General features: G+C 35.3%; 3 protein-coding genes across 4 annotated transcripts; 1 reads left to right on the forward strand and 2 right to left on the reverse strand.

The window, feature by feature from the left end:
- The first annotated feature begins 3,259 nt into the window (after nucleotides 1-3,259).
- Nucleotides 3,260-9,100, forward strand: LOC107826068 (uncharacterized). 2 transcript variants are annotated; one of them, XM_016653010.2, is made up of 4 exons: nucleotides 3,260-6,373; nucleotides 7,015-7,102; nucleotides 7,750-7,845; nucleotides 8,297-9,100. In XM_016653010.2, the coding sequence occupies exon 1, from the start codon at nucleotides 3,313-3,315 to the stop codon at nucleotides 6,160-6,162; it is 2,850 nt and encodes a 949-aa protein (XP_016508496.1). In that variant the 5' UTR covers nucleotides 3,260-3,312; the 3' UTR covers nucleotides 6,163-6,373; nucleotides 7,015-7,102; nucleotides 7,750-7,845; nucleotides 8,297-9,100. The 2 variants fall into 2 exon arrangements, with proteins under 2 accessions (XP_016508496.1, XP_016508497.1); XM_016653011.2 differs by lacking the exon at nucleotides 7,750-7,845 and having other exon boundaries at nucleotides 3,278-6,373.
- Nucleotides 9,101-9,537: 437 nt separating this feature from the next.
- On the reverse strand, nucleotides 9,538-12,277 carry LOC107826070 (syntaxin-121). Its single transcript, XM_016653012.2, has 2 exons — nucleotides 11,535-12,277; nucleotides 9,538-10,418 (listed from the first exon to the last, which is right to left on the reverse strand). Exons 1-2 carry the CDS (start codon nucleotides 11,939-11,941, stop codon nucleotides 9,935-9,937), a joined length of 891 nt encoding a protein of 296 aa, XP_016508498.2. The 5' UTR covers nucleotides 11,942-12,277; the 3' UTR covers nucleotides 9,538-9,934.
- Nucleotides 12,278-13,612: 1,335 nt separating this feature from the next.
- On the reverse strand, nucleotides 13,613-15,749 carry LOC107826066 (syntaxin-121-like). Its single transcript, XM_016653008.2, has 2 exons — nucleotides 15,179-15,749; nucleotides 13,613-14,169 (listed from the first exon to the last, which is right to left on the reverse strand). The coding sequence occupies exons 1-2, from the start codon at nucleotides 15,418-15,420 to the stop codon at nucleotides 13,716-13,718; spliced, it is 696 nt and encodes a 231-aa protein (XP_016508494.2). The 5' UTR covers nucleotides 15,421-15,749; the 3' UTR covers nucleotides 13,613-13,715.
- Between the last annotated feature and the right edge of the window lie 540 nt (nucleotides 15,750-16,289).

Below are 16,289 nucleotides of genomic sequence, written 5' to 3' on the forward strand. Positions count from 1 at the left end.
ACTACTCCGTAAAAATTGCATGGGGCGCCCTATTTGGTCGCCTCTTTTTAACTTATACCCGTTTTATTTTTTCGTTTGCATTCGTACCCATTTTTTGTTAAAAGCATCTTAAAAAGATGATTTGCCCTTCTTTAATAAACTACAGGACAAAACGTCAGCATGTTTTTGGTATGAAGTTTTAGCAAATGAACTAAATAACTTCAGCATGCATTAGAAAAAACTCATCAAAAAATTACATACTGCAAGACAAAAACTTATGTATGTTTAGTCTGAAGTTTTAGCAAATGAACGTAAAAACTTCAGCTTGTTTAGACTGAAGTTTCGGATAAAACTCATGACAAAATTATAGACCACATGACAAAACTTCAACATGTTTTGGTGTGAAGTTTTAGCAAATGAACTAAATAACTTCAGCATGCATGAGCAAAAACTCATTAGAAAATTACATACTGCAAGAAAAAAACTTAAGCATGTTTAGTCTGAAGTTTTAGCAAATGGACAAAAAAACTTAAGCATGTTTAGTATGAAGTTTTAGCAAAAGAACTAAAAAACTTAAGCGTGTTTAGTCTGAAATTTTAGCAAATGAACTAAATAACTTCAGCATGCATTAGCAAAACTCATTACAAAATTGCATACTGCAAGACAAAAACTTAAGCATGTTTAGTCTGAATATTTAGCAAATGAACTAAAAAACTTAAGCATATTTAGTCTGAAGTTTTCGCAAATGAATTAAAAAACTTAAGCATGTTTAGTCTTTTATTTTAGCAAATGAACTAAATAACTTCAGTATGTTTCGACTGAAGTTTCGGATAAAACTCATGACAAAACTGTAGACTGCAGGATAAATAACTTCAGCATGGATTAGCATTAAGTTTTAGCTTCAATGTGAAACAACTTAATGCTATATTAGCATGAAGTTTTAGCTTCAACATGAAACAACTTCATGCTACATTAGCATGAAGTTTTAGCTTCAAGGTGAAACAACTTCATTCAAGTGTGATTTTGAAGATGAATCTGGATAAGTTTCTGGTTTGAGAGGCGATGAGGAGATCTTTTTTCACGAATAAGGTTGCAGATCACGCGATTAATGCGTGATTAAGTGTACATCGACCGGGTTGGTTCGGTTTTTATCAAAACCAAACCAAACCAACTATATCGGTTTGGATTGGTTCGATTTTGTCGGGTTTTTCGGGTTTTCGGATTTTTTTGTTACATAAATATTATTTCAATCTTACTTTGTTAAAATTATAGATAAAGTTTTGATAAGTGAATATATGTTTAGTAAATATGGAAAAAAATTGACAAACATATGATCTATTAAAATATTCTAATGGGAGAATTTTTTTAGTAACACATGATAGTTATTTTCTTAGTCGTCTAACAATAATTTTTCGTTAATTTACGCTTTCAAGGTTAATAAATGAGAGGATCCCAAATATTTCTACATTTTCTAAAGAAAATTCACTATAAAGTCTTAAAAATATATATAAAATTTATATATTTATATGTCGGTTTAGTTCGGATTTTTTTACTCAATACCAAACCAAGTCAAACCAAACCTAGTCGGGTTTTTTAATCGGTTTGGTTTGTCTTTTCGGTTTGGTGCGGTTTTCCGGTTCGGTTTGAACACCCCTATGCGTGATATAGGTTTTATATCTTTTGTCAGGGGTGTAATTGTCATATTATTACGAATTTTTTTATCAGCTGGCTATCAAATCAATAATTTTTAAAAATAGGGTACAAGTTAAAAGGTGGCACAAATATAGGATACGACTGCAAATTATAATGGTGGATTTGCAACAGTAGCCACTTATACGGTTGTTTAAAACACGCCCAACGTTTGTAAGGTATTTAATATTTAGCCAACTACGAAAAACTCCTCTTGCGAGTTGTATCTTCTTCGTCCTCCTCCTACTCCTCCTCCTCCTCCTCCTTCCTTCTTTCTTTCTTTCTCTATCTCTATTTTTCTCAAATCTCTTAGGTCCCACAATGACAAAATGAGCATCTATATAGTAAAAAGATATATGTCAATCATTATCAAACCAGATCATAAAATATAGTACTCCAATATACTAAAAGATCGAAGAGGCAGATTAAGAAGTGTATATGTGCATATATGTATAACGTATAGAATATACTGACTAATCGTTCGAGATTAGGCAATATAAACAAAAAAAACATGATTATCAATTGGGAAAAATTATATAAGATTATTATACTTTCGATAATTAAAATTTAGGGGTACCAAACTGATGCATGAAATATGTTGATCAAATTTAAGCCACTGACCAAAAGCTTAAAATGTGTCAATTCGAACTTCAGACAATTGCCTTGAAGTTTGAACTGCACTACTATTGCAAGTTTGAAGCACAATTGAAGCATGTTCTTGGACCGTCTTTCTCTTGCTGGCTTAGAAATTTGCTAACAAAGGTTTTCTTGTATTTGAAGGCGACATCAACAAAAGAAGAAATGATAACAACAAAATGGCTAAGTTTTAAATAGTTATTATGTATTAAATAGCATTATTGAACTGGCTACCTGATGTCACTTCTACCTTATAATGCTCTCTCGTTCATGATTTTGATTTCATACGATATTTATTTTTCTAGATTATATTTTGCCGGCTTGAACAAGCAAGGTGGGTAAAAAACAATGTATCGCATCAAGATGTAGCTTTGTTACACAAATGTATCATATAAAGTTTCATAGACTAAATTGTAAAAACCTATATGCCAAATACAAGTTTTTCTGAGTTTGTAAGTTGTTTTCAAAAATTGAATTTATATAAGTTATTATTCGATGTTTTACTTAAATGGAACATAGAGTTCCTTAAATCCACCTAATATCGTTCTAACAATAATCATTGTGGGGTTGACACAAGACCTGCAATTTTCAACTTGAGACCTGGCCGTCTAAAATTGAATGAGAGGCTAAACATTAAATTTTCTTTGCCTCAATAGGATTAGTAAGGTAAGGTTTAGCTCGGTTAGTGTTGCCTTGATCCTATGCCTTTGAAAAAATATCCACACGGCTATGAGATTATATGCCCTCGTGAGACTTTGCCGGCAGCTACACCATGAATCCTCTGTATGAGGCTGCCATCATAAGTCAATGTGAGGCGCAGATGAGTGATTATATAGCCAAGGCATATGGATAACAATACCAGTGCTATTGTCCTCTTATTTGTACTTTTTCTTAATTATTATATATTTTTTTCTTTTATTAATAAAAAACTAGCCCTAGCATTGCCCAGTGGATTGACAAAAAAAAAAAAAAAATTAAAATGGCTATTTGTGCAATTCGGCCCTTCCAATGTCAGCTGAAGTATCGCCACCTCTGTCAGCGGAACAACAAAATCGCCGCTGTGTTACACTCCAAAACCAGCTCCATGAATCTCAAAACTTGAATATCTCTCTCCGTCTTGATTGGATTGATTTTCCAAAGACGATGATACAATGGACGGCATTGCCTACTCCATTATTCCGTTCATCAGGTCAGTCAATTTCTCTTTTATTCTCCTTTATCAAATCTTTCCCATTTTCCATCACTTGTTCATTCCCAGAAGAATCTCAAGAAACCTCTTCTTCCATTGACCAACAACTCCTCAATCTCCTTTCAAATACAAATTGGCAAAAACACCCTTCCCTCAAGATTCTTATTCCTTCTCTATCCCCTTCTCTTCTTTCTTCTTTCCTCTCTCAAAACCACTCAAATCTTAATCCCCATATTACCCTCTCCTTCTTCAATTATCTCTCTCGTATCCCTTCTTTCAAACCCAATATTCATTCCTATGCACCCCTTTTACGTATTTTAATTTCCAATAAGCTTTTTCAGGTCGCTGAAAAAACCCGCCTTTCTATGATTAAATCCTGCGAAACGCGTGACGATGCTGTTTTTGCAATGGGTTTTCTGCGAGACATGAATAAATGTGATGAGTTTAAGCTTAATTTGTGGGCTTATAACACGTTGTTAATGTCCTTATCGCGGTTCGTTATGATTGAGGAAATGAAATGTGTGTATGGTGATATGTTGAATGATATGATTAGGCCTGATATTTATACTTTTAATACAATGATTAATGCTTATTGTAAATTGGGTAATGTTGTTGAGGCTGAGCTTTATTTGAGTAAGATCTTGCAAGCTGGTTTGAGTCCTGATACGCACACCTATACGTCGTTTATATTGGGGCATTGTAGGAGAAAGGATGTAGATAGTGGTTTTAAGGTTTTTAGTGAAATGCCGAAAAAAGGTTGCCGAAGAAATGTGGTTTCGTACAATAATTTGATTCACGGGTTGTGTGAAGCGAGGAGGATGGATGAGGTGATGAGGTTGTTTTCAGGAATGGGAGATGATGATGGTTGTTGTCCTAATGTTCGGACCTATACGATTCTCATTGATGCATTGTGTCGATTGGATAGGAGGGCAGAAGCATTGAGTTTGTTCGGCGAGATGAAGGAGAAAGGTTGTGAGCCGAATGTTCATACTTACACTGTTCTCATTGATGGCTTGTGTAAAGACTCCAAGATTGACGAAGCAAGAGCGTTACTAGATGTGATGTCAGAAAAGGGGCTAGTTCCGAGTGTGGTGACATACAATGCTTTGATTGATGGTTACTGTAAGAAAGGTTTGGTTGATGTTGCATTAGCTTTTTTTGACACGATGGAATCGAATAATTGTATCCCTAATGTACGTACATACAATGAATTGATTTCTGGCTTTTGTAGGACAAAGAAGGTGCATAAGGCAATGGCACTACTTGATAGGATGCTTGAGCGCAAACTGTCTCCTAGTAAAGTCACTTTTAACTTGTTAGTGCATGGACAGTGTAAAGAGGGCGAAATAGATAGTGCATTTAGGTTGCTTAGATTGATGGAGGAGAATGGTTTGGCTCCTGATGATTGGACATATGGTACACTAGTTGATGGCTTGTGTGAAAGAGGCAGAGTTGAAGAAGCTAACACCATTTTTAGTTCTCTAAAAGAGAAGGGTATAAAGGTTAATGTTGCAATGTACACTGCTCTAATTGACGGACATTGCCGAGCTGAAAAAGTTGATTTTGCCTTGACATTGTTCAAGAAAATGATTGAGGAAGGTTGCTTCCCAAATGCATGTACTTATAATGTGCTGATTAATGGGTTGTGTAAACAGGGTAAGCAGCTGGAGGCAGCCCGTTTACTTAAAAGGATGCCAGAAAGTGGTGTTAAACCCACAATTGAATCCTACAGTATCCTGATTGAGCAGCTACTAAAAGAATGTGCTTTTGATCATGCTTACAAGGTTTTTAATTTAATGGTTTCCATGGGACACAAGCCTGATGTCTGCATTTACACTTCATTTCTGGTTGCATATTACAATGAAGGGAAATTGAAAGAAGCGGAAGATGTAATGGCTAAGATGGCAGAGGCGGGAGTTAGGCCAGATTTGATGGCCTATACAGTGATGATTGATGGCTATGGTCGTGCAGGATTATTAAATCGAGCCTTTGATGTGCTAAAATGTATGTTTGATGCTGGATATGAACCTTCTCATTATACCTATTCCGTTTTGATCAAACATTTGGCGCAAGGAGGACTTGATCTCAAAACAGAGGCCAGTTCTATCAATATTGCTGACGTGTGGAAAGTAGTGAAATATGAAACTTTGCTTAAACTCTTTGAGAAAATGGGGGAACATGGATGTCCTCCAAGTACAAACACTTTTAGTTCGCTTGCTATTGGACTCTGTAGAGAAAGACGCCTTGAGGAAGCTTCGAGGTTACTTGATCATATGCAGAGTTGCGGAATGCCTTCTTCTGAAGATATATACACCTCAATGGTAAATTGTTGTTGCAAGTTGAGAATGTATGAGGATGCAGCAAGATTTCTTGACACTATGCTTACACAAGGTTTTTTACCACGCTTAGAGTCGTACAAGCTCCTTATATGTGGATTATATGATGACGGAAGCAATGATAAAGCTAAGGCAACCTTCTTCCGGCTTCTTGATTGTGGGTACAATAATGATGAGGTAGCTTGGAAGCTTCTAATTGATGGCTTACTTAAGAGGGGACTTGTAGATATATGTTCTGAATTGTTGGATATGCTGGAGAAAAGTGGTTCTCGGCTTAGTTCCCAGACATATACATTGCTGCTAGAGGGACTTGATAGAACAGACAACAAATAAAGTATGAAAATCCTACTATTTGTGATTCTGTTGCATATGTTTGTGCAGTCAAGGATGTCCACAACTGGATCTGCATGTGCACCTTGATACCCTGTTGCTTGAATAAAGGTCTCTCATTTCCATTCGTGTGGGCTATCTTTTTTAAGGGGAATCTGCCTTCCACGAGGTCATTTCGGAGTCGTAATGTGGTATATGCAGTGACTTCTGACAGGTAACTGGCAAGTTACAATTGCTTTCTTAACTTTGTCTTGCATTCCTCAGTCTATTTTCATCTTTCTCATATTCTTGATGCTTTTTATTTAAGTGGAAGGTGGATAAAATAGTGAAAACTTGATGTCTCACTTTCTGGTGCTAAAATATGTTTTATTGGATTCTATTTCCGAAAGCTGTGAACTCTTTATACTTTTATCATTTTATTGCTTAGTTTGAATAAATATGCTAACTATTTGGTTTTGATGAATGATCTGTTTAGGCCAGTGGTTATGAGCTGCAACTCTGCAACAGTTGCAAAGGTCTTTCAATAACAAGCTAGTTGCAACTTCTCCCTAAAACAAAAAACTTTAAGGAAATTGTAATGTAAATGACCTCTTATTCATCAGAGGAATGGAGTCTGAGTTTTGTTCAATTTTGTAACATAAGTAATCTTAAGCAATATGTTGTGCGTTTAAGACGGTGCTATAATTCACATTGTTAGCTTTGCATTTGTGATTCCTTTTAGTTCCTACATCACCAAAGATGGCTTTATGCTGAAAGTTACCCTTGTGGTTCTTTTTCCTCAACCCCTCTCTTATTATATGAGAAATACTGGTTCGTTATCTCTTATCCATCCTAGCATATTCTTCATCTATGCAGGGAGTGCCACCACTTGATGTGCCAGAATTGTTGGCATATTTAGTTACACAGTCGAGCCCATTTTTGGATCAAATTGGAATAAGAAGAGGTAATAGTTCATTTGTAATTTACAAATTTATTAGTGCGACTTTGGATTGTCTTTCTTTTTATTCTGTTTGCAATACTTTTTTTTTTTTTTGGTTGCAATGCTTAATATTTGTTCTGTTTGCAATACTCAACCTGTGCATTTAGTCTACATGACTTTTAATGTTTAGTCTATTTAAGCTGTTGAAGGTGGATATTCTTCACTAGCGTAAGTCACTCTGATGATACTACCTATGCTCCTGGTTTGATATTTTACCAGTGCTTTCACTTTGCTCTAGATACACTTATTCCTTTTGGACATTTAGTAGGAATGGTAGCCTACTCTTGCTTCAAGTTATATAATTTCTAAAATATATTTTCATTTTAAATTTGTAGTAAATTATTGCACTTAAAGCTAGGAGCATTTTCATCTGGTGTGAATTCTGTGGTAGCTCTGTTAGTTACAACCTTTCAACAAGTAAAATGGGACAGTTTCTCCGGAATGTATCATTGACATGTCCATCATGGTGATGCAGCAATTTCAAGATAACACTTCTGGATTCTAATGCTATACAAGCCTTAATTAAATTAATTATTGATTTAATTTAAATGTCTATCTGTTGTCTGTGGACACTATAAGCCATCCTCTTTGGGTCTTTAATTTATTTGCAGATATATCAGAAAAGATTGTGGAAAGTCCATGTAGCGAAGGACGAAGTAAACTTTTGCTACATTCCTTACCCGAAGGAGGATCCACTCTGATTGAAGGTGAATTTATGAATGATGAACTAAATTTAGGAATTGCCAGTTTTCTTCAGAGTACTGATCATTGTTATGTGCGACCTGATTTATGTTATATGTAGAGTATGAGACACATATACTCACCCGTGGGATTTCAATTTTACTTTCGTGCAAATTTTGTTATTCCTTTAAATGGTAAATATCTCATGAACGATATTACTTGTATAAAGTCTTAAACTTTTTCCTTGTGACATCTTCTATAACTACTGAATGCACTATTTTTTTCTTTTATTTTCTTCTTGAGATTTTTCATTGACATGGTTCTTCCAATTGGTTGATCTTAAGCGTGATCAACAATGTTGAGTGCAAACCATTTGCTGCCTTTTGTTTGATGCTAGTTGTTGTGTTTTCCCATTTCCTTGTTCCCTGTTTGATTCTTTACAGTTCAGCTTTTTAATGTACATATCTTTGCTTGCAGTTACAAGGTCTTCATAAATCCTAGTATCAGTGATGTGCTCTGCACTGCCACGGCCGAGGCTCTTGCAAGGGGAAAATCTGTAGTCTGTGCAGACCACCAATCGAATGAATTTTTCCAGGCATTTGACTTACAGGATTCGTGAAGACTCTGTAGCAAAGTTAAAGAGGCAATATCTGGCGAACCTCAGTCTCTCACTCCCGAGGAGCAATATCAGCATTCATTGGATGTTGCTACACAGAGGTGGTTTATTCTGATCTCAATAAGGTTCTGAGTAGCGAAATGAGTATGGGCTGGAGACATCAGAAAGGCATAGGGAAATCAGCTTCTATACCAAACCTAGACGAGATGGTTGATGGGGGTCAGGCGTTTGCCCACAATTGTCTCACAAGGAACGAGTTCTTGAGGTTGTGTACTGGTGTAATACCTAAAACTCGGGATTATGACAAACAGCATTAAAGATCTGCATGTCTTGCCTCAGGTAGAAAACCCAACATATGGCTGGTAGATAGGTACATAATTGACGTGTATGTCATTGTTTTCAAATATGTATAGTAGGGGTTTCATGCAAACTGGAAATTCTTAGATCGTATTCTAAAGGTCTAGGTAAATATTCTTGATGCTTTCAAGCTATTGATGCGGTTAAACCCGCAGAGAAGTTGATAGGATCATCATATGTACAGTTATTAACTTGTAAGAGTTGTACCTCTTGTGTCACTCTTTAGCTATAATGCTTGAGAGAAGAAAAAGCTGCTCATTGATGACAAAAAATTTAAAATTGCTCATTTATGAGCCTCTTCTTTTTCCCTTGTTTTTCTACTCTATTGGAGCTTACGTTCTAAATAATTGAAGGGTGTGTATCTTGAAATAATATTATTTCTCATACGTTGTAGGTCGCTTTTCCCTGTTAATATGAGAGATATTGACAAGTATCTTTTAACATAATTGATGTATGCTAAATGTCTTGTTTAGTTGTTCTATTATCAAACTTTTCATAAGGATATAATGAACTTTTACAAGTGTATTGTGTACATCCTTGTTACGTACTTACCATTCGTGAAGAATTTTTTAATTCTATTTGACATCTTCTTGAAGTCTAGTAAAACAATTGCAGGCTGGAATTTTCATGGAGGCATGCCACATGCATTTATTAATTTTGAAAAGGTCCAAAGAAGAAACAAAAGAATCACCAACAAGAGATTAGATATAACCAAGCAATTAAGACAAAACACGGTAAAAAATTAAACAGTACCCCCTCAGCTCCGTTTCTACTTATATCAATAATTACAAAAGAACTCCAAACATTAAAAAAAAAAAAAAAAAAAGGCAAAAACAGCAGCATGGTGCTCAAAGTATTATGCGTTCATGCATGAAGTCGTCATGCAAGGGTCGCAATGTAGTCTACCTTGAAATAAGCATCAGTGACTGACACTATTGTTTCGAACCTGTGACCTATAAGATCATTTGACTGCTTCTCGTAGTATGTCATTCTTTCCGAAGATGGAGGTAGGATTTTTAGTTTATGGGTTCTGTACCACAATCCTTTTTGCTTACTGTTCTGAATAGATTACTTACACGTATTAAATGATATTTTTGTGCAAATATATGGTTTGAGGCTACTGGATTCTGCCGAACTCGTAGCTATCGCGTTGGCTGTGGCGGTTGCTGTGGCTGTGGTTGTGGCTGCGGCTGTGTCTCCCCCCCTGATTTCTTCCATGGTTGAATGGAAAGAACCACCACCAAGATAATAATCAGCAAAATAACAATGGCAATACAAGTCCATTTTCTTGTATTTTTCTGGTGCTTTCTTGCTACCTCAAGCTGCTGAGCACCACCTCTAACAAATGAATTGGCTCTGTTGACTTGACTTTCAATGTCATCTAACTGAGCTCCTTGACTTTCCACTAAAACTGCCATGTCCAAGAAAACTTGGTGTAGTTCTTTCAGATTTTTTTCCAATTCCTTCACAGCTTCATGCCTTTCTTGAATTTCCATAACTGTGTCCATTACTTGTCCTCTTCCTTGCTCCTGTATTGCTTTCTGCAAAAATGTTTCACTTTGACCAGTGGATATTAGATTATCTAGTGTACCTTCATCTGGGTTTTCTCCTGTTACCGTGTAGTACCTATTGAACACATAATATAATTAAGTAATTAATATTATAGTTCCTCTAACAGTTTAAATTTTTAGATTAACCAATCACACATTTCATGTATTCTAGTATTATAGTAGTTAGAGATTCTAGGTTTCGAGTCCTATCGACACATATTATAAATTGAATTTTCACTTATTTAGTTCATAAAAAAATTAGTCTCGCACATGAAGGACGTACAATCATATATTTTAACAGATTAAATTTTAGATGAAATGTTAGGCAGAGGCCCTAATTTCAAAATTCACTACCACCCACTATCAAACTCGGATCATAAAAAAATTCAGACCTTCGTTTGAGTTTTGGTTTAATATTAATCCGATGTAGAAAAAAATCTCAATTTTTTCCCTTGACCCTAATGGAGCTCCAAGGTGAGGATAATTTTGAACCATAGTCTAAAATTGAGAATATGAACTTTTTTCCAAAGAATTTAGACATTTGGACTTTACACATTCCATGCTCGAGCTCCACCAATAATAAAGGGTAATATAAGGCAAGGGCATGGGCTAGGGGTGGGCATAGTTTGGGCAAACCTGAAACTCAGACCAAAATTCAAATTTTTTGGATATTTGGTTTGGACTTTTGGATTACGGATGTGGATTTTGAATTTAATTTTTAAAATTTTTGGATTTTGGGTGGGATATTAGATTTGGTACTTAGGATTTTTGGATATCCGAAAATCCGAAACTTTTATACTTTATATTTAGTCCATTATCCATATGTCAATAATAATAAGTTCAATAACTTTACTCATTAGATATTATCTCATATATTCAATAAATTACTAAGTTACTGTCAGAAATTTTTTATTTGGACACGGTTTTACTATTGCTACTTCTTATTGGTCGTATTAATGTCTCGATTGCATTTCCTTGATAATAATTTCATTACTTGAATACTTTATTTGGATGATTGCGGTGAGAATGAGGAATTTTTCAAGCAATTTAATATTAGTACTTCATTTGGATATTCATTGCAGTAAAAATTCTAAATTAAAAGTCAAAATGATAGTATAAGTTGCTTAGCTTTTCCATCTAATAATATAATAAAGTAATTAAAAATATAATTAAAGAGTTTATTCAACAGTACCTTCTTTGAACAGTTTCTCTATACTCAGAAGCCATTCTTTGCCGGAGTTCATTGAACTGATTCATAGATTCTTGAAGTTTTTTCCTCAAACCATTCACAACAGAAGTTCTTGTTCTATCAGAAGAACTTCCAGGGCCACAACCAGCTATACTTCTATTAGCAGCATTAGATCTGTCTAATGCTTCTAAACGAACTTTAATAAATTTGGCTTTTTTCAAAGCTATTGAAACATCATTATCCATCTTTGTTCTAACATCTTTGACATTTTTAGCATTGTGCAAAGTCTTGCTCTGCTCGTGTGAGTTGTGGAGTTGAGAGTGAAGCTTTTCAAGTTCTTTAAGCTCGTCTTTTATGGCTTCTACATCTTCAAAAAACTTGTCAAGATGGATACCACCAGTTTGTCTCATCTGTATACCGTGAGAATCTTGATTTGGGGATTGATCTTCACTTCTGAAACGAGAGAAAGAGCCTGAAAAAAGATCATTCGTTTTGATGAATAACTAATTTCTATTGATCTGACTAAGATGGGTTCGGAAGGAATAAATGAGTTGGGGTTTTCTAGAGCTGTAGCTAGGTGGTGGGGATAGGGTGTGTGTGGGGGGGGGGGTAGGTTGAAATTTATTTAGTTCTTGAATGGCAGGCTGAGCCGCTGAGGAAGGAATAAATGAGTTGGGGTTTTCTTGAGCTGTAGCTAGGTGGTGGTGGGGGGGGGGGAGGGGGGAGGTTGAAATTTATTTAGTTCTTGAATGGCAGGCTGGAGAGAAGACTTGTTAAACGGGTGGTCTGCTTCAACAACTATGCCAAATTGACTGAAAAAATAAGATTTAAAAAGTCAATTGATATTATTGTAGTACTTATTAGTCTTCAAGAGTGTGGGGTATGAAGTAAGGAAAGGGTCAAATGTTTGGTTAAGATTGATTGGGTCAAATAAGCTTGAGTACCGAGAGAATATCCTCATCCGAGAGGTTGTCTGGCTAGCTCATATTATGCAAAATTAAATTTATTGGCGGATTCAGGATTTATAAATTGATGATGGTCAGTTATCTATTTTTGTAAGTGATATCTATAAATACATAAAACAATTTGGGTAAAGCCAATAGGTGCTTCAGCAACCACACCTCCGAATGTAGATCCGCCACATGCAAAAATTATTTTTGTGAAAAATAAAACAAAAGAACTATAATTTGATGGTTAATAATGAAAAAATAGTTACGCTTTGATAGGATTCTATGTCGAATAGACACCGGAGTAGAGTTACACTTGCCAAATTGCATCCCTTCACAATTATATTAAAGTAGTTAATATCATTGAAAAGTAATTAAAGTAGTTGCTCATTTATGATCCTCTTCATTTTGCCTTATTTTTCTACATTATTGGACCTTACGTTCTGAATTATTGAAGGATGTGTATCTTGAAATATTATTTGTTTCTCATATGTCGAACGTCGCTTTTCTCTATTATTAGGTATTGACAAGTATACAACAATTCTTTTTAACATAATTGATGTATGCTATATCTTGTTTAGTTCTATTATCAAACTTTTCATACGGATATAATGAATTCTTACATCCTTGCCTACGTACTTACCATGGTGTGAAGAATTGTTTTAATTCTATTTAACATCTTCTTGAAGTCTAGTAAAACAATTGCATGCTGGAATCTCCATGGTGGCATGCCACGTGCATTTATTAAATTTGAAAAGGTCCAAAGAAGAAACAAAAGAATCACCAACAAGAGATTAGATACAACCAAGCAATTAAGACAAAACACATGGTAAAAAATTAAACAGTATCCCTCAGCTCCATTTCTACTTGTAGCAATAATTACAAAAAGAACTCCAAACATTTAAAAAAGAACGCAACAAAAGGCAGCGTAGTGCTCAAAGTACTATGCCTTCATGCATGAAGTCGTCATGCAAGTATCGCAAGGTAGTCTACCTTCAAATAAGCATTAGTGAGTGACCGACTCCATTGTTCGAACCTGTGACCTATAAGATTATTTGATTACTTCTCGTATTATGTCATTCTTTCCCGAGATGGAGGTAAGATTTTTAGTTTATGGGTTCTGAGCCACAATCCTTTTTGCTTAATGAGTTCTGAATAGATTACGACTTACACGTATTAAATGATATTTTAGTACAAATATATGGTCTGAGGCTACTGGATTCGGCCGAACTCGTAGTTATCGCATTGGCTGTGGCTGTGTCTCCGCCCCTGATTTCTTCCATGGTTGAATGGAAAGAACCACCACCAAGATAATAATCAGCAAAATAACAATGGCAATACAAGTCCATTTTCTTGTATTTTTCTGGTGCTTTCTTGCTACCTCAAGCTGCTGAGCACCACCTCTGACAAATGAATTGGCTCTGTTGACTTGACTTTCAATGTCATCTAACTGAGCTCCTTGACTTTCCACTAAAACTGCCATGTCCAAGAAAACTTGGTGTAGTTCTTTCAGATTTTTTTCCAATTCCTTCACAGCTTCATGCCTTTCTTGAATTTCCATAACTGTGTCCATTACTTGTCCTCTTCCTTGCTCCTGTATTGCTTTCTGCAAAAATGTTTCACTTTGGCCAGTGGATATCAGATTATCTAGTGTACCTTCATCTAGGTTTTCTCCTGACACCGTGTAGTACCTGTTGAACACATGATATTAATAAGTAATTATAGTCTCTCTAGCGGTTTAAGTTTTTAAATTCGCCAATCACACATTTCAATGTTTTCAGTAATAGAGCAGTCAAAGATCCTAGTTTCGGGTCTTGTCGACATGCATTATAAATTGAATTTTCACTTGGTTTGTAAAAAAAAAAATGTTCATACTCACATGAGGGACATATGATCGTATATTTTAACAGTTTAAATTTTTAGATGAGTTGACGATAAATCTCAACGAAAACAAAGCAGGTAGAGGCCCTGATTTCAAATTTTACTACTACACACTATCAAACTTGGGTCATAAAACAATCAAATCTTCGTTTGACTTTTGGTCTAATTAATCCGGTGTTAGGAAAAAATCTCTTTTGCACTTGACCTTAATGGAGCTCCAAGGTGAGGATAATTTTGAACGATAGTCTAAAGTTGAGTAATAGCAAGTAAATTTGAAAAAAAAAAATCTCAAAGAATTTAGACAGTTTGACTTCCACATTTCATGTTGGAGCTCCACCAATAACAAAGGGAAATATAAGGCAAGGGCATTGATAAATTAAAGGGATTTTTACAATGTGGCTCTTTTTAAAAACTATTCTCATATATAATAGCACTCATTGTTTACTCTAAAAATAAAAGATTGATTTACAATTATAACATATTTCAAAGAAAATTCTAAATAAAGTCTAGTCCACAAATTAAGGAAGAAATTGATCCTTATTACTAATTTATTTCCATTTCTCTCTTTCTTTCAACGCCACCCTCTATCTCTTCTTTATGCATTAGTAATTAACGTATTTCACTTAATCTGTCAAAGGTAGCTGGCTTCCTTATCCTTTGCCCTGATGATCTTGTTTATCTTTATTGTTGTTATTAGCATATTTTCAGTTAAACTACAAAAGATATCTTTTATTGGAAATGTGACAATCGAATAAGATGATGAAAGCAATAAATACAAGGATGAACTACAAAAAATAGAAGGCTATAATTCAACTGTACCTTCTTTGAACAGTTTCTCTATACTCATAAGCCATTCTTAGCCGGAGTTCATTGAACTGATTCATAGATTCTCGAAGTTTTTTCCTCAACCCATTCGCAACAGAAGTTCTTGTTCTATCAGAAGAAATTCCAGGACCACAACCAGCTATACTTCTATTAGCAGCATTAGATCTGTCTAAAGCTTCTAAACGAACTTTGATAAATTTAGCTTTTTTCAAAGCTATTGAAACATCATTATCCATCTTTGTTCTAACATCTTTGACAGTTTTAGCATTGTACAAAGTCTTGCTTTGTTTGTGTGAGTTGTGGAGTTGAGAGTGAAGCTTTTCAAGTTCTTTAAGCTCGTCTTTTATAGCTTCTACATCTTCAAAAAACTTGTCAAGATTGATACCACCAGTTTGTCTCTTTTGTATGCCGTGAGATTCTTGATTTGGGGATTGATCTTCACTTCTGAAACGAGAGAAAGAGCCTGAAAAAAGATCATTCGTTTTGATGAATAACTAATTTCTATTGATCTGACTAAGATGAGTTCGGAAGGAATAAATGAGTTGGGGTTTTCTTGAGTTGTAGCTAGGTGGTGGGGATAGGGTGATGTAACGACCCGGCCAATCGTTTTGAGAGTTGTAGTCCCGTTTTCCCATTTCCTGCTTCCTTTATGTTCTACAGCTGTATTGTGGCTTACCGGGTTAGTTGGTTCGGGTCCGGAGCAATTTCGGAGTGAATTGAGACACTTAGTCTCTTAATTGAAAGCTTAAGTTGGAAAAAATTGACCGGATGTCGACTTATGTGTAAAAGACCTCGAATTTGAATTTTTATGGTTCCGCTAGCTCCATTAGGTAATTGTGGACTTAGGAGCATATCCGGATTATAATTTGGAGGCCCGTAGTTGAATTAGGCTTGAATTGGCGAAAGTTGGAATTTTGGAAAGTTTGACCGAGGGACATTTTGATATCGAGGTCAGATTGAATTTCTGGAAGTTGGAATAGGTTCGTGGTGTCATTTATGACTTGTGTGCAAAATTTGAGGTCAATCAGATGTGATTTGATAGGTTTCGGTGTCGTTTGTAGAATTCAAAATTTTCAAAGTTCAGTATGCTTGAATCCGTGAGTAA

This window comes from Nicotiana tabacum, chromosome 5, assembly GCF_000715075.1.
Source record: "Nicotiana tabacum cultivar K326 chromosome 5, ASM71507v2, whole genome shotgun sequence".
NCBI classification, from domain to species: Eukaryota; Viridiplantae; Streptophyta; class Magnoliopsida; order Solanales; family Solanaceae; genus Nicotiana; species Nicotiana tabacum.

What these genes read in the sequence shown, in the direction of transcription:
- LOC107826068 (XM_016653010.2), top strand. Translation starts at nt 3,313, where the DNA reads ATGTCAGCTGAAGTATCGCCACCTCTGTCAGCGGAACAACAAAATCGC.
- LOC107826070 (XM_016653012.2), bottom strand. Translation starts at nt 11,941, where the DNA reads ATGAGACAAACTGGTGGTATCCATCTTGACAAGTTTTTTGAAGATGTA. An exon ending in AGAGAAACTGTTCAAAGAAG is followed by an intron (nt 10,419 to 11,534) that starts GTACTGTTGAAT and finishes TGTGTTCAATAG; the next exon opens with GTACTACACGGTAACAGGAG.
- LOC107826066 (XM_016653008.2), bottom strand. Translation starts at nt 15,420, where the DNA reads ATGGATAATGATGTTTCAATAGCTTTGAAAAAAGCTAAATTTATCAAA. An exon ending in AGAGAAACTGTTCAAAGAAG is followed by an intron (nt 14,170 to 15,178) that starts GTACAGTTGAAT and finishes TGTGTTCAACAG; the next exon opens with GTACTACACGGTGTCAGGAG.